Here is a 25,208-nt window from a genome sequence, read left to right as displayed (position 1 = left end):
ATTTTTAGGTTTCAGGATATTTTTTTTAACCCAACTTTGTTTAAAGACGATTCTCAACTATGTTATGAAAGATATAATTGATATACCATTTTAATTTATTCAATAAAATGGCCATACACATGTTTTCCCATTCAATGCAATGGATGTGCATATTAATGTGTTCTTGGAGCATGTAATGGAAAAAAAGGTGTAATGATGGGAGTAATAGTTGGAAACATTTTCATTTTAATATCTAATATTTTATATGGCATTTCTATTCACTTCTTGTGTCTCCCAATGCCTGATAAACATGCTTAAAGTCCCAGTGTCCTCTACAGAGGTCATGTATGAAATCAATGCCCTGTTCTGTAACAGAAAGTCATATTTTGATTAGAAACCCCATAACATTTTCCTAAAATAGAAATAGAAAAAAATATAGTTTAAAGTAGTTTTAGATGACGTTTAGCCACACAGAAGGAGGTAGGTATGTGCTCAGGAATGACACTTTTCTTGGTTTTTCCCAACTGGTCTGACGTCTTTGTCAAGCCTCACTCCAGCGGTATGAATGCTCTCTCTGTCACTGTGTGACTTCTCCCACCGGTTTGGCTCAGGAATCATGACGACCCGGGTCTGTGTTGGATCAGCGAGTGACCAAAGCATCTATTGTGTATGTCGTGCAAACAGAACACATTTACAGGCGTACAGTACATGCTTTGGTCTCTCTGAGAGGATAGAGCTGTAGCAAATGCCAGAGTTTCTTTCATATTCAGTTCTAGCCTTAGTTTGAACGTGATCCAGATTTTGACCAGGAGCAGATGTTGACACTTGGAGCGATCCATGGAGTTGTTCGGATGGAAAAACAGCAGGGCGTGGGAGGACAACCAGACTATTAGACTGTGTGTTGAGATAGAGATATCTAATTAAAGACAATGTTTTAGTTTTACTTGACACCATCCAGGAAGAAAAGAATCCCCAACAAAGTCTCTGTTATATTCTGGTCTCTAGATATCACATCATAACCACAAGCAATAGTAATAATAGTATTGCGTGCCTAAAACTGAAGTCTTGTATCCACTTTAACAGACCTAGAGGAAGTTGAACCGCAATGGAGCTGAAGACTGAGGACTGAACACTGCGCGATCGCTGAGCCGAACAGAAGCGGTTCTGATGGCGTACAGCGGCCCGTCTGGTCTGCTGGAGGCGTGTGTGGTGGCTGGAGTATCAAATGAGCGTCTGAAAGAGCTGTGCCTGGTGAGACATCTCAAACTCCTTCAGTCTATGCAAAACGCTGAGCAAAAAATTAAATAAATACAATTCTGTATGAAATTGTATTATAGTAATTAACAAAAAAATTCTAATAAAATGTTATTACTGTCAAATCGATTAATCGCATTCAAAATAACTGTTTGTGTTTACATAATAATATTATTAATAGCAATTATTTATAATAAAATCTTTTTATTTTATAGAAATGTTACATTTATTAATTTATTATTATAATTAATTATAGTATAATATTTGTATAAAAAATACTATATATTAGGGGTGTAACGGTACACAAAACTGACGGTTCGGTACGAGTTCGGTACAGCAGTTTTACAAAATTGCTTTTTATTTATTTTTTATATTTAACAGTGGTTTACTGGAGAAAAAAGTGTCCTTGAATGAATTAAATTATATCTAAAAGTTTATTTAAGATATTTCTGTAAATTATATAGGGAGCCCTTACTTGTACATTAATATTAAAGGTTCACAACAGAGCCCAAACTATTAGCCTAAATTCAGTTGCTATTCATTTTTAGGTATAATAATCAACACTCAAATAACACATTGTGTGCAAATATGTAAACTTCACATAAGGCAGTTTTTGCATTAACTTCTAAATCTAATTATAAAATAGTTTTTTTCTCCAAATCGTTGTTGAAATATAATAATTTATATACAGTGTCTGTCATTTTCATGACAGGTTTATTTAACATGCATGAAATAATCAAGACATCACTAACAGGTTAAGTAGAATATAATGAATATAACGGCTAATATAGAGCATATATTTAGCGAAAGAGTTGATTTCTCTAGTGAATAAAATTCTGTGGACACTGAATGACTGCCTGAGGTAAATGTGATGCTAACGTTACATGACATTGTTTAGTTCACAAGCAGTTATATTGACATCTTTCCGCAGTTGAAACACTGATTTAGCGATTACACCACATATAGGCCTATACATGACAGTAAATTGTAATGTATCCTCAGCATACCTTCAGATCGTCATTCATGTTTATTCTTGAATCTTTAGTAACAGATGATCGATCGCCTTCACAGATGATCGCGTTCACGCGCGTGCGCGTCGCGCGGCCGCTTGAACTGTGGTCAGTGACCAGTCACGCCACATAGAGCGTCAAAACGGCATTTATCGTTTGAATTTCGTGATAAAATGGACTGAATACTTAATATGTTCGTGTGGGAACTCGGATTGAAGTGTGTTCCGCGCTTACAACAAGCCGACTGTTAACTGTTAAACATTACATTCATGACCGTTCGGTACACGCGTGCACCGTACCGGAAGCCCTGTACCGAAACGGTTCAATACGAATACTTGTACCGTTACACCCCTACTATATATATATAAATATTCATCCATCCATCCATCCATCTTCTTCCGCTTATCCGGGGCCGGGTCGCGGGGGCAGCAGTCTAAGCAGAGATGCCCAGACTTCCCTCTCCCTAGACACTTCCTCTAGCTCTTCCGGGGGGACACCGAGGCGTTCCAAGGCCAGCCGGGAGACATAGTCCCTCCAGCGTGTCCTTGGTCTTCCCCGGGGCCTCCTCCCGGTTGGACATGCCCGAAACACCTTCCCGGGAAGGCGTTCAGGAGGCATCCGGAACAGATGCCCGAGCCACCTCAGCTGTCCCCTCTCGATGTGGAGGAGCAGCGGCTCTACTCCGAGTTCCTCCCGAGTGACTGAGCTCCTCACCCTATCTCTAAGGGAGCGCCCAGCCACCCTGCGGAGAAAGCTCATTTCGGCCGCCTGTATCCGGGATCTTGTCCTTTCGGTCATGACCCAAAGCTCATGACCATAGGTGAGAGTAGGAACGTAGATTGACCGGTAAATCGAGAGCTTCGCCTTACGGCTTAGCTCTTTCTTCACCACGACAGACCGGTACATCGACCGCATTACTGCAGAAGCTGCACCGATCCGTCTGTCAATCTCCCGTTCCATCATCCCCTCACTCGTGAACAAGACCCCTAGATACTTGAACTCTCCACCAACCTGAAGTGGGCTAGCCACCCTTTTCCGACTGAGGACCATGGCCTCGTATTTGGAGGTGCTGATCCCCATCCCAGCCGCTTCACACTCGGCTGCAAACCGTCCCAGTGCATGCTGAAGGTCCTGGTTAGAAGGGGCCAACACGACAACGTCATCCGCAAAGAGCAGAGACGAAACCGTGTGGTCCCCAAACCTGACACCCTCCGGCCCTTGGCTGCGCCTAGAAATTCTGTCCATAAAAATTATGAACAGAACCGGCGACAAAGGGCAGCCCTGCCGGAGTCCAACATGCACCGGGAACAAGTCTGACTTACTGCCGGCAATGCGGACCAAACTCCTGCTTCGTCATACAGGGACCGGACAGCCCTCAGCAAAGGACCCCGGACCCCATATTCCCCCAGCACCCTCCACAGGACACCACGAGGGACACAGTCGAATGCCTTCTCCAAATCCACAAAACAAATGTGGACTGGTTGGGCAAACTCCCATGAACCCCCCAGCACCCTGGAAAGGGTATAGAGCTGGTCCAGTGTTCCACGACCAGGACGAAAACCACACTGTTCCTCCTGAATCCGAGGTTCCACTATCGGCCGAATTCTCCTCTCCAGTACCCTGGCATAGACTTTCCCGGGGAGGCTGAGAAGTGTGATCCCCCTATAGTTGGAACACACCCTCCGGTCCCCCTTCTTAAAAAGAGGGACCACCACCCCGGTTTGCCATCCCAGAGGCACTGTCCCCGACCGTCACGCGATGCTGCAGAGGCGTGTCAGCCAAGACAGCCCCACAACATCCAGAGACTTGAGGTACTCAGGGCGGATCTCATCCACCCCCGGTGCCTTGTCACCGAGGAGTTTCTTGGGTGGACTTCAGCTTGGGTGATGGACGAGTCCTCCTCTGAGCCCCCAGCCTCTGCTTCCTCAATGGAAGACGTGACGGCGGGATTGAGGAGATCCTCGAAGTATTCCTTCCACCGTCCGACAACATCCCCAGTCGAGGTCAACAGCCGCCCATCGCCACTGTAAACAGCATTGGTAGGGCACTGCTTCTCCCTCCTGAGGCGCCGGACGGTTTGCCAGAATCTCTTCGAGGCCAGCCGATAGTCCTTTTCCATGGCCTCACCGAACTCCTCCCAGGCCCGAGTTTTTGCTTCCACAACCACCCGGGCTGCAGTCCGTTTAGCCTGCCGGTACCTGTCAGCTGCCTCAGGAGTCCCACAAGCCAGCCAGGCCCGATAGGACTCCTTCTTCAGCTTGACGGCATCCCTTACTTCCGGTGTCCACCACCGGGTTCGGGGATTGCCGCCTCGACAGGCACCGGAGACCTTGCGTCCACAGCTCCGAGCAGCCGCTTTGACAATGGAGGTGGAGAACATGGTCCACTCGGACTCAATATCTCCAGCCTCCCTCGGGATCCGATCGAAGTTCTGCCGGAGGCAGGAGTTGAAGATCTCTCTGACAGGAGACTCGGCCAAACGTTCCCAGCAGATCCTCACAGTACGTTTGGGTCTACCGAGTCTATCCAGCTTCCTCCCCCGCCATCGGATCCAACTCACCACCAGGTGGTGATCAGTTGACAGCTCCGCCCCTCTCTTCACCCGAGTGTCCAAGACATACGGCCGCAGGTCAGATGAAACGACCACAAAGTCGATCATTGACCTACAACCTAGGGTGTCCTGGTGCCATGTGCACTGATGAACACCCTTATGCTTGAACATGGTGTTCGTTATGGACAAACTGTAACTAGCACAGAAGTCCAATAACTGAACACCACTCGGGTTCAGATCAGGGATCAGTTCCTCCCAATCACGCCCCTCCAGGTTTCACTGTCATTGCCCACGTGGGCGTTGAAGTCCCCCAGTAGAACGATGGAGTCCCCAGTCGGAGCACTCTCCAGCACCCCTCCCAGGGACACCAAGAAGGCCGGGTACTCTGCACTGCTGTTTGGCCCGTAGGCACACACAACAGTGAGAGACCTATCCCTGAGCCGAAGCCGCAGGGAAACGACCCTCTCGTTCACCGGGGTAAACTCCAACACATGGCGGCAGAGCTGGGGGGCTATAAGCAAACCCACACCAGCCCGCCGCCTCTCACCATGGGCAACTCCAGAGTGGTGAAGAGTCCATCCCCTCTCGAGGAGTGTGGTTCCAGAGCCCAAGCCGTGCGTGGAGGTGATTCCGACTATCTCTAGTCGGAACCTCTCAACCTCACGCACAATCTCAGGCTCTTTCCCCGCCAGCGAGGTGACATTCCATGTCCCAAGAGCCAGTTTCCGTGTCCAGGGATCGGGTCGTCTAGGCCCCCGCCTTCGACTGTTGCCCGATTCGCTTTGCACCGGCCCCTTACGGTCCCTCCTGTGAGTGGTGAGCCCACGGTAAGGTGTCCCCACGTCGCTCCTTTGGGCTGAGCCCGGCCGGACCCCGTGGGGGAAGGCCCAGCCACCAGGCGCTCGCATACGAGCCCCAACCCCAGGCCTGGCTCCAGGGTGGGGCCCCGGCTGCGCCGTACCGGGCGACGTCACGGTCCTTGTTTTTTTTTCTTCATAAGGGGTTTTTGAACTGCTCTTAGTCTGACCCGTCACCTAGGACCTGTTTGCCTTGGGAGACCCTACCAGGGGCATATAGCCCCGGACAACGTAGCTCCTAGGGTCATTCGGGTACTCAAACCGCTCCACCACGTTAAGGTGGCAGTTCATGGAGGATGAATATTCATATATTCATATATTTGTGCTTGTTTGGTTATTCCAAGTTAATATCCTTATATATATATATATATATATATATATATATATATATATATATATATATATATATATATATATATATTTCACTTTACGTCACTTCACTTTCACTTTCACTTACACACACACACACACACACACACACACACACACACACACACACACACACACACACACACACAGTGTGTGTGTAGTGTTTTCATCTTTTATGGGGACTTTCCATAGGCGTAATGGTTTTTATACCGTACATACCGTATATTCTATCCCCCTACACTGCCCCTAAACCTAACCCTCACAGGAGACATTCTGCAATTTTACATTTTCAAAAAACATCACTTAGTCTGATTTATAAGATGTTTTCCTCATGGGGACCTAAAAATGTCCCCACAAGGATGAGGATTTCGGATATTGCTATCTTTGTGGGGACATTTTGTCCCCATAACGTGATGATTACCAGTCCACACACACACACACACACACACACACACACACACACACACACACACACACACACACACACACACACACACACACACACACACATATATATATATGTATGTGTGTATATATATATATATATATATGTGTGTTTGAAAGTGAAAGTGACGTGTGGCCAAGTATGGTGACCCATACTTGGAATTTGTGCTCTGCATTTAACCCATCCAAGTGCACACACACATTAGTGAATACACACACACACACCGTGAACACACACCCGGAGCAGTGGGCATATTGCTGCGGCGCCCGGTGAGCAGTTGGGGGTTCGGTGCCTTGCTCAAGGGTCACCTCAGTCGTGATATCGACCGACAATTCCTGCTGGACACACACACACACACACACACATACACATATATATATATATATATTACACACACACATATATACAGATACACACACATATGTATGTATGTATGTGTGTATATATATATATATATATATATATATATATATATATATATATATATATATATATATATATATATATATATATAGGCTGCATTTATTTGATCAAAAATACAGTAAAACGGTAATATTGGGAAATATTGTAAATATTTAAAATAACTGTTTTCTATTTGAATATATTTTAAAATGTTTTTAAAAACTGAGACTGACTAAATCCAGAAGAACTGCGGCAGTGTCTTTAAGACACTTGAAGAAACCTGATAACATGCCTAAAGGCACGTTCACACCAAGAATGATAACTATAAAGATATAATTTTGTTTATTTTAAGCGTGTCTACCGCTTTAAATGCTCAGCAGGATGGATTCTGATTGGCTGCCAATGTTTTTATTGTTCATCAGCTGGATAAAATCGTTCTGAAAGTGATTCCAGCGATATCGTTTCTCTATATCGTTATCGTTACAGCTGTGGTGGGAACTGCTATTCTTTATGATTGAGAACGTTATCCTTATAGTTATCATCCTTGGTGTGAACGGGCCTTAAGACTTCCGCACAGAATATATACATTCACGTTCATATAAAAAGTTTCCAAAATATAATTGTGTATGTAGTATATACAAACTATATGTAGGTGTGTATGCAGAATGTTAACTTTGTTGATGTTGTTTGGCTGCAGGGTAGAGATAAAGATCTGCCGGTGGAGGCGGAGGTGCTGCAGGTCCACGCGCCACCGTTTGTGACGAAGGAGAGTTCCAGTAACGGTGTTGATCAGGATCACGCTCCGGCCTTCAGCCGAGCCCAGCGGAGACGCTCCTTCAAGAAGAGGGACCGACCGGTTTCCACCATCAACGATTCCGGCAAAATCAACGGATCAGCGGTGTCAGACGACCTCAGCGTCCCGCAGAACATCGACCTCATAGCCCTGCCGCAGCTCTGTTTCCCAGGTAGCATTCGCAGACGCCTCCGTCTATAATTGACCTATCGGTAAGCCCCGCCCCCCTTAGTTACTGTTGCTAACTCGGACAAACAAACGGAGTTGCTATAGAGACAGAGCGTATTTAGGCCACGCCTACACACACGGGGAAGGGAACAATCCAACGCTCTCCATTGACTTTGCATTGCGTGAGGCTGCATCCTTGTCATTTCGGACGGGAAAAAAAACAGAACAATGTCTAAAAGCTGATATGTGACAAAGTGTACAGCAAACAAGCTAAAAAACACAGAAATAAGTTTTTATAAGCTGTCGACACAAAAAAACGAGAGTTTAAGGAGACAAAAGTGGATAAAGGCAGTAAAACGTGACGCTTCAGCAGGAAGAATGGGTACATTTTGGGATCCTGACACTCAGTATGTCTCAGTATGTGTATATGTGCAGTAAATATGTTGTCACTGTTAAGTCAAATATCCAAATGTCAGTTTTATATATGATATTTCCTGTCGCTGATTACGTTCCCCTCTAGTGGGTGTGGCTCTCAGTGTAATATAACGTGTCTCAATGGCCTGAATCCACTTTTTTGTTCTTAAAAGCTCGTTTTTTGGGTCAACAGCTTATAAAAACGTCTGTGTTTTTGGTTGTGGGTTTTGTTTAGCTTGTTTGCTGTACACTTTGTCACATATCTGCTTTTAGACATTGTTCTGTTTTTTGTTATAAGTCCGAAATGACAAGGATGCCGCTTCACGCAATGCAAAGTCAATGGAGAGCATTCGATTGTTTCCCCCCCCCGGTGGGCGTGGCCTTCAGATTATGACGAGTGTCGCTCTGTCTCTATATCTTACAGTGACAGCTGTCAGTGTGAAAACTTTATCCCAAGATGTTTTTGGACACAGAATGTAGCGTATATCCCGTCCGAATGATGGCCAAACTTTACTGATGGTTTATCAAGTTTATTATGTCCTTTTTCACTCCAAAAAATCATCGTAAGAGCTGAACAAACAAAGCAGAAGAAGTGCGCATTAACGTCTCATTCACAAACTCTCTCTCTCCGTTGCTTTACCATTAACACACACAGCAAATTACACAAAAACAAACAAACAAACATATACACAGAGCTTATGACTTTTCGGGGGTGCAGTTAATAACTGATAAACTTTGTATCTGCAAAACAACTCCGATAAACTGCGTGCGAGCTCTTCCTTTCACTACCCGTAGACTATAATACCCATCAAAATAAGAGTCCTCCTTATAGGACAGATAATGCAGACCTTAAACATATCTAAAATTTAATTAATTTACATATAACCAGTTTAATATGGAGAGGCACTGAAATGTGTTTTTGACCTACAGTGTTACATGACGTGAGAACAGTTAGTTATTTCGGTTTGTATGTTAGCAGGGACTTCAATCGTAACTTAATGAGAGTTTGACAAACAGAAAATCCTCTCAGGATCTCTGGAGTCAGTGTTGCAGTGCCTCAGGCACGACATTTGAGCATTTTTGTAGCATAAACACCATCAAACCGATGAGAGCTTCGGATTTTCCAATGTTTCTCTATGGCGCTGAAACCTAAAGATGTCCGAGTTCCGGTCCCAGCGCAACTGATACTCAACTGCTATTGGCTCATCTGCGTTCGAGGGGAGGGGCTTACCGATAGGTCAATTCAGAATCTTACAGTAACTCTAACTCTAGTGTGGTTTGTCATTGTTCAGATGGTTTGAGAATAACCAATGAGTGCGGAGAAGACTCCTATCATTTCCTGGTGTTCACGGATGTGTTCGGGACCCAGACACACGGGGTGGTGGCTCAGTACTGCAAACCTATTCAGGTGAGGTGTCATAAACACTCTTATTGATAACTACTATATCAAATGTGTCTACATAGTTAATAAACAAACATGCAAGAGGTGTTTCAGTCCTTCAACGATATTTTGAACTTTCATGTTTTTTAAAGAAATCTCTTCTGCTCACCAAGGCTGCATTTATTTGATGAAATACAGTAATATTGTGAAATATTATTACAATTAAAAATTACTGTTTTCTATTTGAATAGATAGTAAAGTGTAATTTCTTCCTGTGATCAAAGCTGCATTTATCATCATTACTACAGTCTTCAGTGTCACATGATCCTTCAGAAATCACTCTGATATGAGGATTTGAGGATCAAAAAACATTTATTATTATTATCAATGTTAAAAACAGTTGTGCTATATAAATAAAATATATTACTTAATGTATAATATAATGAAAAATATGTATTATTTACATATCTCCATTCTGTCACCTGATTTTTGGTTCCTTGCCTCTGTTGCCTTTGGCTTGCTCAGTTGGGGACACTAAATATTTAACTATGTTACTGATCAGTTCATTTCAATCATCATAAAGTCATAATTAAGAGATAAAATGTGGAAAATATGATTTTAAATGTCCTCATTATTAGATAAAAAGTCAAAAATATGATTTTAAAATTCATTATAGTGAGATAAAAAGTCAAAAATAAGACATTCAAAGTCATAATTAAGAGATAAAATGTTGAAAATATGATTTTAAATGTCCTCATTATTAGATAAAAAGTCAAAAATATGATTTAAAAATTCATAATAGTGAGATTAAAAGTCGAAAATACGACATGCTAAGTCATAATTAAGAGATAAAATGTTGAAAATATGATTTTAAATGTCCTCATTATTAGATAAAAAGTCAAAAATATGATTTAAAAATTCATAATAGTGAGATTAAAAGTCGAAAATACGACATGCTAAGTCATAATTAAGAGATAAAATGTTGAAAATATGATTTTAAATGTCCTCATTATTAGATAAAAAGTCAAAAATATGATTTTAAAATTCATAATAGTGAGATAAAAAGTCAAAAATATGATTTAAAAATTCATAATAGTGAGATTAAAAGTCGAAAATACGACATGCTAAGTCATAATTAAGAGATAAAATGTTGAAAATATGATTTTAAATGTCCTCATTATTAGATAAAAAGTCAAAAATATGATTTTAAAATTCATAATAGTGAGATAAAAAGTCAAAAATAAGACATTCAAAGTCATAATTAAGAGATAAAATGTTGAAAATATGATTTTAAAGGTCCTCTATTAGATAAAAAGTCAAAAATATGATTTAAAAATTCATAATAGTGAGATTAAAAGTCGAAAATACGACATGCTAAGTCATAATTAAGAGATAAAAAGTCAAAAATATGATTTTAAAATTCATAATAGTGAGATAAAAAGTCAAAAATAAGACATTCAAAGTCATAATTAAGAGATAAAATGTTGAAAATATGATTTTAAAGGTCCTCTATTAGATAAAAAGTCAAAAATATGATTTTAAAATTCATAATGGTGAGATAAAAAGTCAAAAATAAGACATTCAAAGTCATAATTAAGAGATAAAATGTTGAAAATATGATTTTAAATGTCCTCATTATTAGATAAAAAGTCAAAAATATGATTTTAAAATTCATAATAGTGAGATAAAAAGTCAAAAATAAGACATTCAAAGTCATAATTAAGAGATAAAATGTTGAAAATATGATTTTAAATGTCCTCATTATTAGATAAAAAGTCAAAAATATGATTTAAAAATTCATAATAGTGAGATTAAAAGTCGAAAATACGACATGCTAAGTCATAATTAAGAGATACAATGTTGAAAATATGATTTTAAATATCCTCATTAGATAAAAAGACAAAAACATGATTTTAGAATTCATAGTAGTGAGATTAAAAGTCGAAAATATGACATGCTAAGTTCATTGTGAGATGAACAGTTGAAATTAGAAATTTAAAGATTCTGAGGTAAAAATTCTGACTTAAAAATCTAAATTATGATCCTAATTATGAGATAAAAAGCTGGAATCAGGGGCCAGTTGCATAAACTAAGCCATTATGTTAAGACAGTGTCTCAAGGTCTAGAATGAGCCACTAGCAGTTAGTCAAAGGGCATTCAGTCTGACTTTTCATATCAAATTAGGCCAGTCTATGTTTTTCTATGTTTTTATGTTCTATGTATTTAAGAGATGAAATCATGCTTGTTGTTTTTTTAAATGCGCTTTTAATTTTTTGATTCACACTTCTAATAATAATATTTACATTATTGTTTTCATTTTGTGCAATATATTTTTTACACAGGGTGTCCGGGGGTCCTTAAAAAGTCTTAAATAAGGACAAAATGTCTTATCATTGGACAAAGCGCAGCCCCCCCCCCCCCCCCACCAAACAAGATTTATACATGTTGTTTGTTTTATTCCCAGTGTGACTATTGTAAATCTAACATAATGACATGGTAAATGTGGCATCCTAATTTTGATTAAAAAAAAAAGTTTCTGGAAATGATCACCACAAAATCAGTCATTTTGATCTCACAAAAAATGATATATTATATTATGGACTGAAATCCTGGTGGGATTGAGCTATGAGGAAGTGCAAGTTTATTAATACTTTGTTCAATTTGAATAAATGAATTTGCTTTGCAAGTAATTTTGTGATTCTGCATTTCCTTTGTACGTTTTAGTAGTAGGTCTTAAAGGGCCCATGGCATGAAAATTTCATTTTATGAGGTTTTTTAACATTAATATGAGTTCCCCTAGCCTGTATATGGTCCCCAAGTGGCTAGAAATGTTGATGAGTGTAAACCAAGTTCTGGCTGTCTTTCTTTGCCTTTGAGAAAATGAGAGCCCAGATGAGCTGATCTGGAATTTTCCTGTTATGATGTCATACCAGGAAAGGTTACCTCCCCTTCCTCTGCAACATAATCTAACACTCATTTCAAATGCAAAGATGTCAGCCAATCACAACAGTGGGTGTTTTCACTGAAGTCTCACAGCAGACACGCCCCTTGAAACAGGGCATTCTAGCCAACAGTATAGAACAAATGCCTTTTATTTCTAAATTATGATTTTTTTAAATGTAAAAATCATACTAACAATATAAGTACACCTCAGGAAACATTATAAAATAATAGAAAAATGCCATGCCATGGGACCTTTAAATTTAATTCATAATGGTCTTAAAAGGGTCTTAAAAAGTCTTAAATTTGACTCTGTGAAGCCTGCAGATACCCTGTTTACATGCGTTTGTACATTTTGAAATCAGTTTTTACAACAGAACTTAATCAAAAACTTAATGTAGCTTTGCATCTAAAACTAAATTAATTTCCTGTCAATTTCTCTGAAGCATCTGTGTTGTGAAAAGAGCTGGAGAAATAAAACTGACTTGACTTGATTTGTAATAATGATTAAATTCCTTTATAAATCTTTCCAGAATGCAGTCGCTAATTCATCTGTCATGTTTGTTGTGTTGTTGTAGTTCCAGCAAGATAATGTGATGCATAAAAACGGCCATCAGTCGGCCAAACTCCAGCGTCTGTACACCACATACTGCATATGTGTCATCTCCAAATATCCATATTATAATGCCCTCAGAGACTGTCTGTCCTGGTAAGACCCGAATTCTTCTTATTATTGAGCTGAAGCATGAAATTAAGTATTATCTGTAACTGTTTGATCTCTCACAGTTTCTTGCTCCAGCTGAAGACCTCCCGCATGTCCGAGTTTGAAGAGCAGGTGAAGGAGTTTTCCGCCAAACTGGCACTGGTGCCCATCCCGCCTCCCGGACCGCTGCATGTGGTGAGTGTCTTTATTCCCTGACCGTCCTGCTGGAAATGTTCACATATAGACCAGCACTATAACTTTAGTTATATATCCGGCTAACCTACTTTAATGTTGGTGTTTGTGAATGTTTCTGTAGGTGTTTAATCTCAGACCCCTTCGGATTGAACTCCCCTCCAGACTGGATGTGGATCGGCCCGTCTTGGACCTCGATCTTCACCTGCCGTTTCTGTGTTTCAAACCCAAGCAGATCCTGCAGGTCAGTCGCTTTAGCAAGGGTTATTATCGCTAAATTAAACTATTAAATACATTTTTGTTCATTAAAATAAAGCTAAAATCAAATATAAATGTTAGCTGAAAAACTTGGACTATATGAACATTAGAAATGTTGCCTTGGCTGAAAAAATTTAATTACTAACTGGAAATCAAAAACTTAAACTGAAATAAAAATAAATTAAACCTAAATAGTAGTAATATATAAAAAAAGATGAAATAACAAAATATTAATTAATAAACTAAAATGATAAAATATGAATGAATGATCAAATAAAAGCTAAAATACTAAAATAACATTGGCGATCTAGCATTTTGCATCTAGATCAGCACCAAACCAGTATAAACTGGTTTAACCTGACTCTGAATGTGAACTGGTATGCTCATATATGTTCTTCTTGTTCCTCTCAGATCATCAGCTGTATCCTGATGGAGCAGAGGGTGGTGTTTCTGTCCACCAACTGGGCCAAACTCACGCTAGTCGCCGAATGCTTCATGATGTTCATTCACCCGCTGCGCTGGCAGCATCCGTTCGTACCCGTCCTGTCCCGCCAAATGCTGGACTTCATCATGGCGCCCACGGCCTACCTGATGGGCTGCCACACATACCACTTCGAGGAGGTCTCAGAGGTACGGGCACTTCATATCCTACTTGGGTTAACTGCATGACTGCACTCCTTTGTAAATGTTTTGCAAGACATTTACAGGACTTTTTCAGTGGTTTATGATTTATATATATATAAAAAAATATATGTATGATACAGTAGTGGCCAAAAGTGATGCCCAGCCACTTTACCCTTTATTCAAGTATTATTAAAAGTATTATTAGCCAAGCTGTCATACAAATAAATTATAAACGCATGCAAAAACAAGAGAGAACCAATTAAATATTAATAACTGATTATGTTGTAGTCAATATGCTTTTTCCTGTGAGCTTTTTGCTTTTCTATACATTTTTCTTGCGTAGAAAAATAAATCCTGTAGCTGTAATTTACCCCTTATAAATCATTTTGCCAGATAAATACCTTAACCAAGGTCAGTGTTTTGTTCTTCCCTCATATTAACACAAGGTTTAGGAGTGTGTTTATGGGGATTCTTCTAGAAGCGCATTTGTGAGGTCAGGCACTGATGTTGGACGAGAAGGCCTGGCTCTCAGTCTCCGCTCTAATTCATCCCAAAGCTGTTCTATCGGGTTGAGGACAGGACTCAAGTTCCTCCACACCAAACTCCTCATCCATGTCTTTATGGAGACGCTTTGTGCACTGGTCAGTCATGCTGGGACAGGAAGGGGCCGTCCCCAAACTGTTCCCACAAAGTTGGGAGCATGAAATTGTCCAAAATGTCTTGGTGAAGCAATAAGAGTTCCTTTCACTGGAACTAAAGGGTCAAACCCAACCCCTTAAAAACAACCCCACCCTATAATCCCCCCTCCACCAAACTTTACTCTTGGCACAATGCAGTCAGGCAAGTCCTGACCTTTTGGCAACCGCCAAACCCAGACTCGTCCATGGGATTGCCAGACAGAGAAGCGTGATTGGTCACTCCAGAGAACACGTCTCACTGCTCTAGAGTCCAGTGGTGGCACGCTTTACCCCACTGCATCCCACGCTTTGCATTGCACTTGGTGATGTAAGGCTTGGATGAGCTGCTCGGCCAAGGAAACCCATTCCATGAAGCTCTACACACTGTTCTTGAGCTCATCTGAAGGCCACAGAAGTTTGGAGGTCTGGAGCTCTTGACTCTGCAGAAAGCTGGCGACTTCTGTGACCCTCAGCATGCGCTGACCCCGCTCTGTGATTTCACTTCATGGCTGAGTTGCTGTTGTTCCCAGTTGCTTACACTTTGTTATAACACCACTAACAGTTGAGCGTGGAATATTTAGTGACTGATTCTTGTGTCTTTTTACAGGAGATTGATGATCTGGTTCTTATAGACATTGACCAAGGAACAGTGTTGTCTTCAAGTTTAGACAGACTTGATATTCCAGATGTGCCACTGACAGTCAGAGATTGTTTTGTATTCCGGTAAGAGACTCAGTATCACTGTTCCACTTTTCATACCATGTACATAATAAGCCATTTTCTGTGTGAATATATATTAAAATGTAATTTATTCCTGTGATCAAAGCTGAATATTCAGCATCATTACTCCAGTCTGCAGTGTCACATGATCCTTCAGAAATCATTCTAATATGATGATTTGATGATCAAGAAACATTTATGATTATTATCAATGTTCAAAACAGTTGTGCTGCTTCATATTTTTGTGGAAACCATGATACATTTTGTTTTTCAGGATTATTGGATGATTAGAAAAGCATAACTTTCTTCGATCCAGGCACCAAACAGAATTAGAAGAAAGTATTTTAACATGTTAACACTGAAAACATGACACACTTCACTCAGGGTGTCTGTGTAATCACATCATGGCATCCCTCATTTTTAGTTTGAGGTGATTCACTGGGTTGAACATGATCCTGCTGTGTACAAAGCATCAAACTCAAAGGAGCCCAGAGACGCAATTAAGTTAATTACTTGTAATGAACATAATAGTGCCGAATAAACAGTGTCATCCAAAACACAAGCTGCAGGGTTCAGATGGCGTGCTGTTTCTTCAGTTTAAGGTTGTTGTGTGAATGTGAGCGCTGTGTTTTGTGTGTTTCTGTAGAGCCAAAGGGCTTCAGCTTCACTATGATCTGGATCTGTGTCACGCCGGCAGCCGAACGGACATCAACGAGCTGCGCGCTCACAAGAGACAGTGGCAGCACAAAGTCAACAGCGTCATCCTGAACGTCACCATGGAGCTCATCGTCAACATCTTCAGGTCTGGAGCGCAACCGCTCTGAAGAGCTCACATCTGAGGATTTTTGTGTCTTTATATTATATCTTTGTCTTAATTGTGTATTTTGCATGTTGTATTTGTCATGTTTTACTCTCTTTCTGACCCTTGACATTGTGTTTTGACCTGACAAGACATGAAAGCTATAATTGAAATAAAATATTAAAATAAAATGAAAAATAAATGTTGAAATAACTAAAGCTCAAACTAAAATCTGAAATGTTGCCTTGGCAACTAATTTGAAGTACTAGAATTACAAAAACTGAAATAAAAATGTATTTAAATGGAAATATTTAGACTAATAAAAATGGCAAAGGATCATAAAAATGACTAAAACAAACTAAAATTATATAATGAAAAGAAAACTGAATATAAAAATAAAAGCTATTAATAAATACTATAATAGTATATAGAAGCAGTGCCCTACCAACACTGTTTACAGTGGAGATGGGCACCTGTTGACCTCAACTGGGGATATCGTCGGGCGGTGGAAGGAATACTTCGAGGATCTCCTCAATTCCACCGACATGTCTTCCGTTGAGGAAGCAGTGGCTGGGGACTCAGAGGTGGACTCGTCCATCACTCGGGCTGAAGTCATCAAGGTGGTTAAAAAGCTCCTCGGTGGCAAGGCACCGGTTGGATGAGATCCGCCCAGAGTACCTCAAGTCTCTGGATGTTGTGGGGCTGTCTTGGCTGACACGCCTCTGCAGCATCGCGTGGCGGTCGGGGACAGTGCCTCTGGACTGGCAGACCGGGGTGGTGGTCCCTCTTTTCAAGAAGGGGGACCGGAGAGTGTGTTCCAACTATAGGGGGATCACACTTCTCAGCCTCCCCGGGAAAGTCTATGCCAGGGTACTGGAGAGGAGAATTCGGCCGATAGTGGAACCTCGGATTCAGGAGGAACAGTGTGGTTTTCGTCCCGGTCGTGGAACACTGGACCAGCTCTATACCCTTTCCAGGGTGCTGGAGGGTTCATGGGTGTTTGCCCAACCAGTCCACATGTGTTGTGTTGATTTGGAGAAGGCATTCGACTGTGTTCCTCGTGGCATCCTGTGGAGGGTGCTCTGGGAATATGGGGTCGGCGGCCCCCTGCTTAGGGCTGTTCGGTCCCTGTACGACCAGAGCAGGAGCTTGGTCCGCATTGCCGGCAGTAAGTCAGACTTGTTCCCGGTGCATGTTGGACTCCGGCAGGGCTGCCCTTTGTCACCGGTTCTGTTCATAATTTTTATGGACAGAATTTCTAGGCGCAGCCAAGGGCCGGAGAGTGTCCAGTTTGGGGACCACACGGTTTCGTCTCTGCTCTTTGCGGATGATTTTGTCGTGTTGGCTTCCTCGAGCCAGGACCTTCAGCGTGCACTGGGACGGTTTGCGGCGGAGTGTGAAGTGGCTGGGATGAGAATCAGCACCTCCAAGTCCGAGGCCATGGTTCTCAGTCGGAAAAGGGTGGCTTGCCCGCTTCAGGTGGGTGGAGAGTTCCTGCCTCAAGTGGAGGAGTTCAGGTATCTTGGGGTCTTGTTCACGAGTGAGGGGAGGATGGAACGGGAGATTGACAGACGGATCGGTGCAGCTTCTGCAGTAATGCGGTCGATGTACCGGTCTGTCGTGGTAAAGAAGGAGCTGAGCTGCAAGGCAAAGCTCTCGATTTACCGGTCGATCTACGTTCCTACTCTCACCTATGGTCATGAGCTTTGGGTCATGACCGAAAGGACAAGATCCCGGATACAGGCGGCCGAAATGAGCTTTCTCCGCAGGGTGGCTGGGCGCTCCCTTAGAGATAGGGTGAGGAGCTCAGTCTCTCGGGAGAAACTCGGAGTAGAGCCGCTGCTCCTCCACATCGAGAGGAGCCAGCTGAGGTGGCTCGGGCATCTATTTCGGATGCCTCCTGGATGCCTTCCCAGGGAGGTGTTCCAGGCACGTCCCACCGGGAGGAGGCCCCGGGGAAGACCTAGGACACGCTGGAGGGACTATGTCTCCTGGCTGGCCTTGGAACGCCTCGGGGTTCCCCTGGAAGAGCTAGAGGAAGTGTCTAGGGAGAGGGAAGTCTGGGCGTCTCTGCTTAGACTGTTGCCCCCGCGACCCGGCCCCGGATAAGCGGAAGATGATGGATGGATGGATGGATAAATTATATTAAAATAACACTGATGCAACATGCAATACATGCTTTATTTATTATATTATATTATTACTTTTAATTTTGAGATTGAATGTGACCTTGTGAGATTCTCCTTGTTAAGGCACAATGCTAAAACTTAAATATGTGAATGACCTCAGCTATGATTGGCTAAGCTCTTCTCATTACAGAATCTTGTAATTTACTCTGGATCAAAAGTTGTTATATAGGTTTTATTCTTTAACAGAAGCATCCTGCAGTTTTTCATGCCTATATTTGAATACGGTGTAGAGTTTGGATTCTCTGCCCGAGCCCGCACATGACCCGACCCGTTTGTCTGCTATAGCCTATTTTCTTCTTATTTATTAAATTCAGGCAATTGGCTGATGAAACATTGATTAAAATTAAGATACAATTTATACAAAACGAAATTCACTTTAAAGAAAGGCTTTCTACAAAACAAAACTTAATGAAGTGGTCACAATCATTTCTGAACCACTTGCATCTTTGCACTTTTCATAATCAATATATAACATTATAATATTTAAACATAAATATGAAACAAAATACATTGTTTAATGGCTAAAACAAGTATAGTAGGCTTACAGTACAGATAAATTTAATGTCTGAGAGGGATTTGAGCGAACATTATTTTACCGGTGAGCGGTTCATGAGTGGAGCGCTGGCATAGAGCGGATTTGAAAAAATGCTCTTAGTAATTTTTGTCTTGTTTCTAGTCTAAATATTTAAACATTCTTAAATCAAGATGCATTTACTAGATAAGTACAATATATAATATATGACCTTTGTCCTGCTGCTCTCTGTCACATAGGCCTACCTGAAGCTCATTAATTATGCAGCTCATTATGCGGGCCATTATGTACTTTTGTCATCTCAGGTGATACCCATCATTATTCATTAGATATCACGCCTCCTCGCAAACGGGCTTTGTGAAGAAAAACTGTCTTACAAAATAAATCAGTGTATTGTTTTATGTAAATGAGTAGGCTCAATGATTCTCACATCAGTTTAAAGCAAAAACTCTAGGCAACAACACCCATTAGTCAAAAGTCTTGTGGACCCATATCTATTGTGTGTTTTGAGGCCTTATTTTTAAAACAAATGTTTTTGTTTTCTCAAAAACCATGCATAAACATTTTTCTCTCAAAAATACAAGCATGTACATACATGTTGCTCACATATTATGGTAGCCCAGTTTGTTCTGAATACAGTGTAATTACACTTTTGCCATTAATGTGTTTATAAGCAACTGAAAAAAACAAATGTAAGAGCATGTCAAAACGGCCCCAAACAGCTCAGACTCCTAGGGGTTAAACTGAGCTATGATTGATCTGAAATGCATATTGTCTCTTTTTTTCTGCTTTCTGTAGTGAAGTTTGTGACTTCCTGAACTATGAGCATCGGGTTTTCAACAGCGAGGAGTTCCTCCGGTCCAGAGAGACGACAGATCACACGTTTTACAAAAGGGTAAATAAATGCTCATATTCAGTTCTATACTCAGCATATGCTTCAGTACTAAACTCGTGTGTGTGTTTGTGTGTTCGTAGGTTTTAGACACTCATATATTCCACTCATTTCTGCGGGACCGTTTGAACAGGAAGAATGACGCATTTACTCGCATGCAGCTAAACATCCGTTCAGAGACCCGGAGGTAAATGGATTCTTTCCATCTCCCTCTCTCTCTCAGTTCTCATTCATTAAAGGAATTTTCTGCATTATTTTTCATATGAATTGCTTGTTCGGCATGCCTTCAATTAGCATTTCAGTGCATATTAATAAAGTTTACAGTAAATTACATTCAGGAAAGCAGGCCAGATGTTTTAAAAACCAATATGCAAAGTTACAAATTACTTGCATGAATTGCTCAAACATAAAAATGTTTGATATTTGAGATGTAAAAAGACATGTGGAGAAGACGCTGTTTTCTGCTGCCCAAGTAAATCCACTTCCAAAGGATGAGAATGATACGGTAAAAACGACGCCATCATTACTGTTCGTACCACTAACGCAGAGCTGAAACTCAGATATGCTAATGAGCGTTTGGCGGTCGACCAATCACAACAGACTGAGCAATCTAGCCAATCAGAGCAGAACAGGCTCTCAGAAAGGCGGGGTAAATTATTTTTGTTACATATATATATATAAATTAGGGTATCGATTCAGATGTTCCGATTCGATTTCGATTCTCGATTTGATTTTCGATTCTCGATTCAACTCAATGAATATAGATTTGATACAGATACTATAGGTATTTATAAAAAAGAACAGTGATTGAACATAAGTTTACCGAGTGGGTAATTAAAAAGAAATGAAGAGCCACAAACCTGTATATTAAACTCTTTTTATTTTAGGTACACTCGGGTACATTAAAACAGAACCCATCTCTATATTTCAAATGCATACAATTGTTGAATACAATACAATTTTATTCAAAAAAATTTATTTAAGAAGTATTTTATGCAATATATATATATATATATACTGTATATATACTATTCTAAAACATATAAAGGATATTGGATGATTTTCATAAATTTTCAGTACACGACAAGCTTTTCTTGCGATTTTGCCTATAACCAGTGTTGCCACAGTTACTTTGAAAAAGTAATCTGATTACTGATTACTCCTTTAAAAAGTAACTTAGTTACTTTACAGATTACTTGATTTTAAAAGTAACTAAGTTAGATTACAAGTTACTTTTTTTGTTACATTCAGCAGTTGCCGACAACAGCCCTGCCGCCTCAACATAGAAATGACAACCGTTTTTGCCAACACTCACTTTATTGGAAGTGCATTTTTAACAGTAACGTCAACAATGTGTCTCCTGACATTTTAAGTTGAAATTAAAAAATATTTCCTGAAAAAAAAAACATGTTTTAATAAAAAATGTAATAAAGACAGTCTTTCTTGACTTCACTTAATATAATTACTCTCCCCGAGACGCAAGAAGAAAGCAAAAATATTCATTTTTACTAAGGAAAATTGACTAAGATAGTAACTCACAGTGACTTGAATAAGTTACTTTAGTCTGATTACTGGTTTGGAAATAGTAACGCATTAGATTACTCTAATCTGACTACTTTTTTCCAGTAACGAGTAACGCGTTACTGGCATCACTGCCTATAACCATATCCATAAGTTCCCGCCTCCTCAGCTCGAGCTGACCGATAAATCTCACGCATTGAACCCTCTTACCGGGAAAGTCCCCCACGGGTGTGACGCCCCTGGTCACAGGGAAAAAATAGGCATCATTCCCTCACTCTTAAGTAATGCGGGTGAAGGATGAATCTGTCAGTTTGTTTCTGTTACTGAAAGATAGGGAAGTTAAAACTATATTTAACACAAAAGCAAACCCACACGCCAGTCTGAGCACACCAGAGAAAGCATTGTGCTCAGTTCACATGCGAAGAGGTTTAAAGGCACAGCAGTCAAACATGTCCTGAGAGAGAGAGACTGTAACATGGGCATAAACACTAAAGTATGACTTTTTAAATGCTTTTCAGTATGTACTGCATGTTTGACATAAGTTAGTCCCTTCTTGGTTTAGTTTTTTAGCTGGTCATGGTATTCGATTGCATGCAACTTGACAGGTTTGGTAAGGGATATTGGTCGGTGTTTTTACTTCTGAAACAGTGAGTCATAGATTTCGGGATCCTGTGCATTTACTGTAAACATGTTACCCATTTTCTCTACATGTTGAAATGATTACCAGTTGTAAATCAGTACCAGACATCAGAATGTTTCTTAAAGGTTCAGTTTAGGTGATAAAAAGCATCATCTGACAAGAATGAGCTAAATTTAAGTTCTCCATGATGACGTGTGTTTTCCTCAGGATGAGGGTCATGACGGAGTCTCCACGCAGACCCACGATAGAGGAGGTCAACCGCAAGAACTTCAGACAAGAGAACGGCCTGAACAACAGGCTGGGGAAGAGTATGCCAAACCTGGCCGACTACGGATTGCTCACCGTCCCGGTTGGACAGATATCAACGAGGACTATGACTTTACAGAGCGGTGAGGGAACTTCGAAGAACAGATTATTCAGAAAATCACAAACATATTAGAAACGTGTTTAACCAGGGACCCCTGATGTGGTTTGAATAATGCAAAAATACATCCATCGACCTTATTCCTGATGAGCCGACTGCGTTTTGAATTATGGGTGGCACTTCCGGTTTGGGGAACTTCCTTTCAAAAAGACTGAAACGAATAATGTCAAATCTTAAGGTTGCCCTACAAATAAACAGGGTTCCCACTCGTCCTGGAAAACCTGGAAAATTGTATACAGCTTAACGGAAGTTACACCCATAATTCGTGCAAAGCGTCATGGGGTGTAGGAATAAGGTGGATAAAACATGGAAAAAAGTCCTAGTACATGTTAGGGATGCAACAATACAGTTTTTAATACAATCGGTTTTTAACCACGGTTTTCGGTTCGGTTCGGTTCTGATGGGTTGCCACATACATTTTTTGTTATTCTATTCTTAGGCGACAGGAACAGCAAGAGGTTAAGGAGAAAAAAGACTATTTTTTATTGCAATACTCTTTCCTTATTTTACTTAAAAGAATTGAAAAACCTTACTTAAACCTAAAACTTTACTTTAAAAAAACCCTTGTATTCCTAGTGTATAGTATAATATAAAATAAATATATATATATATAGATTTACACTGGCAGCTCAGAGCTGTACAGCAGCATTAAAGTATGAAATTGAATGAATGAATGAATGTAAAAATAAAACACTACATAGACTTCACTATAAAATATACATTGATTCTTATTAAAGCTACTGTATTAAAGTTTTTCAGTCAAGAGCAGTGTGATTTTCCTTTGTCTTTTGTTGTTGTATTAACATTAAAGGGATAGTTCATTCTAAAATGAAAATTCTGTCATCGAGAAATGAATACAGGTTTGGAACAATATTAGAGTGAGTAAATAATGACATAATTTTAGAGGTGAACTGTCCCTTTAAGGACAGCGTGTTCACTATAGGCTGCGCTGCTGTCAGTTTAAGACCTCTACACATCTAATATACAGACACACGCGATTTTACTTTCACTTTAGACATAACCGACTGTGTATGTTAACCTTGTGTGTATTTGACAGTATTAGCGCAGTAAGACGACTACTTAGTCCAGTAATCACGTGTTTGACAGGCGTTTAGTGCTCCGAAAAGCGCATGTTAAAACCGGCAAGGCATTAAAACGCATGCAAATAATGAACTTTGGTGATTGTGAATAACTATAGTGTTCCGTGAGTATAACTCCACCACTAGCGTGTGATGTGAATGTATGTCGCGTTGTTCAATATTGGGATGGAGGCAAATTATAGAATTTGTAGAAAAATAATTAATTAAATGCAAAACCGAAAAAAAAAACGCAATTCACAAGCTCGTATTGAACCGTGAATGCCGTTCCGAACGGTTCAATATTATATTGAGAATATAAAGCATCCCTAGTACATATCCATTTTATGTTAACAGGTTCCTGGGGTCCCTCAAGGCCAATCAGAACGTTTAAACTCCCAGAATTCCCTCCTCCGTTGGCCTACCACTACGTTCAGAAGTACTACTATGATCTCATTGGCCAGTTGAGCAGGGCCATCTCCACTGCGACCCCAGATGACTCCGCCCTCCTGGCCCGTTACTATTACCTGCGAGGCCTGGTGAACTCTGTGGCCGGCAGACGCGTGGACGCCCTCGGAGACTTCCAGAGCTTGTATAAGACGGACATGGACATCTTTCCTGCCGAGCTGCTGAACACGCTGGTTGAGTCTCTGCCAGCGGAGGAGAGGAAGTTGGCTGAGCAACGCACCGATTTGAAGCGTCTAATCAGCCGGGTGAAAAGAGAAAATGAGCGGGAACGGTTGCGGTCGGTGGATGGCGGGGCGGTGAAGAGATTCGAACTGCCCAAGAAACACTTGCACGTGGAGGACTTTGTGCGGCGCGTTCAGGAGTCGGGCATCGTTAAGGATCTGGGCACCATCCAGCGGCTGTTTGAGGCGCTCACTGTGGGTGAGTACAAAGCTCCAATCAGCATCGAGCTGTCGCATGATTGGGCCAAACTGACAAGCAAACTAATTGGCTTGGGAAACTTCGAGATCAAATCTGACGACCCTTTCCTGCTCTTGCAATCCAAGTATACTGCGGTCGATTGTTTACCAAATGCTGCGTGACATAACACAACCCTTCTCCAGATCACTTGCTGAAAATGTATCTGCGACATATAGATATTAGACAGAGGGCTGGATGGATGGACGGATAGATGGATGGATGGATGGATGGACAGATAGAGGGATGGATGTATAGGTGGATGGGTGGAAGGACATATAGATATTAGATAGAGGGCTGGATGGATGGACGGATAGATGGATGGATGGATGGATGGACAGATAGAGGGATGGATGGATGATAGACTGATAGATGGATGGCTAGATAGACAGATAGTTGGATGGATGGATGGATGGATGATAGATGGATGGATGGATGCAAGGACAGACAGATAGATAGAGGGATGGATGGATG

The 25,208-nt window shown here is 41.0% G+C and overlaps 1 protein-coding gene across 2 annotated transcripts in view; it reads left to right on the top strand.

Moving 5' to 3' along the window:
- dennd3a (DENN/MADD domain containing 3a) overlaps nt 1-25,208 on the top strand; it is a 50,329-nt gene that overhangs the window by 1,021 nt on the left and 24,100 nt on the right. For both annotated transcript variants that reach the window (XM_079828394.1, XM_079828393.1), the window contains exons 2-14: nt 1,063-1,230; nt 7,565-7,832; nt 9,535-9,650; nt 13,142-13,272; nt 13,350-13,461; nt 13,583-13,702; nt 14,128-14,346; nt 15,625-15,740; nt 16,384-16,539; nt 20,056-20,152; nt 20,233-20,336; nt 22,518-22,699; nt 24,168-24,698. In XM_079828394.1, coding sequence (XP_079684520.1) covers nt 1,147-1,230; nt 7,565-7,832; nt 9,535-9,650; nt 13,142-13,272; nt 13,350-13,461; nt 13,583-13,702; nt 14,128-14,346; nt 15,625-15,740; nt 16,384-16,539; nt 20,056-20,152; nt 20,233-20,336; nt 22,518-22,699; nt 24,168-24,698 — 2,236 coding nt within the window. In that variant the 5' untranslated portion in view covers nt 1,063-1,146. The remainder of the gene's footprint in view (nt 1-1,062; nt 1,231-7,564; nt 7,833-9,534; nt 9,651-13,141; nt 13,273-13,349; nt 13,462-13,582; nt 13,703-14,127; nt 14,347-15,624; nt 15,741-16,383; nt 16,540-20,055; nt 20,153-20,232; nt 20,337-22,517; nt 22,700-24,167; nt 24,699-25,208) is intronic.

This window comes from Gobio gobio (genome assembly GCF_949357685.1).
Source record: "Gobio gobio genome assembly, chromosome: 11".
Taxonomy (NCBI): Eukaryota; Metazoa; Chordata; class Actinopteri; order Cypriniformes; family Gobionidae; genus Gobio; species Gobio gobio.
This window is presented reverse-complemented; position numbering and strand designations above follow the sequence as displayed.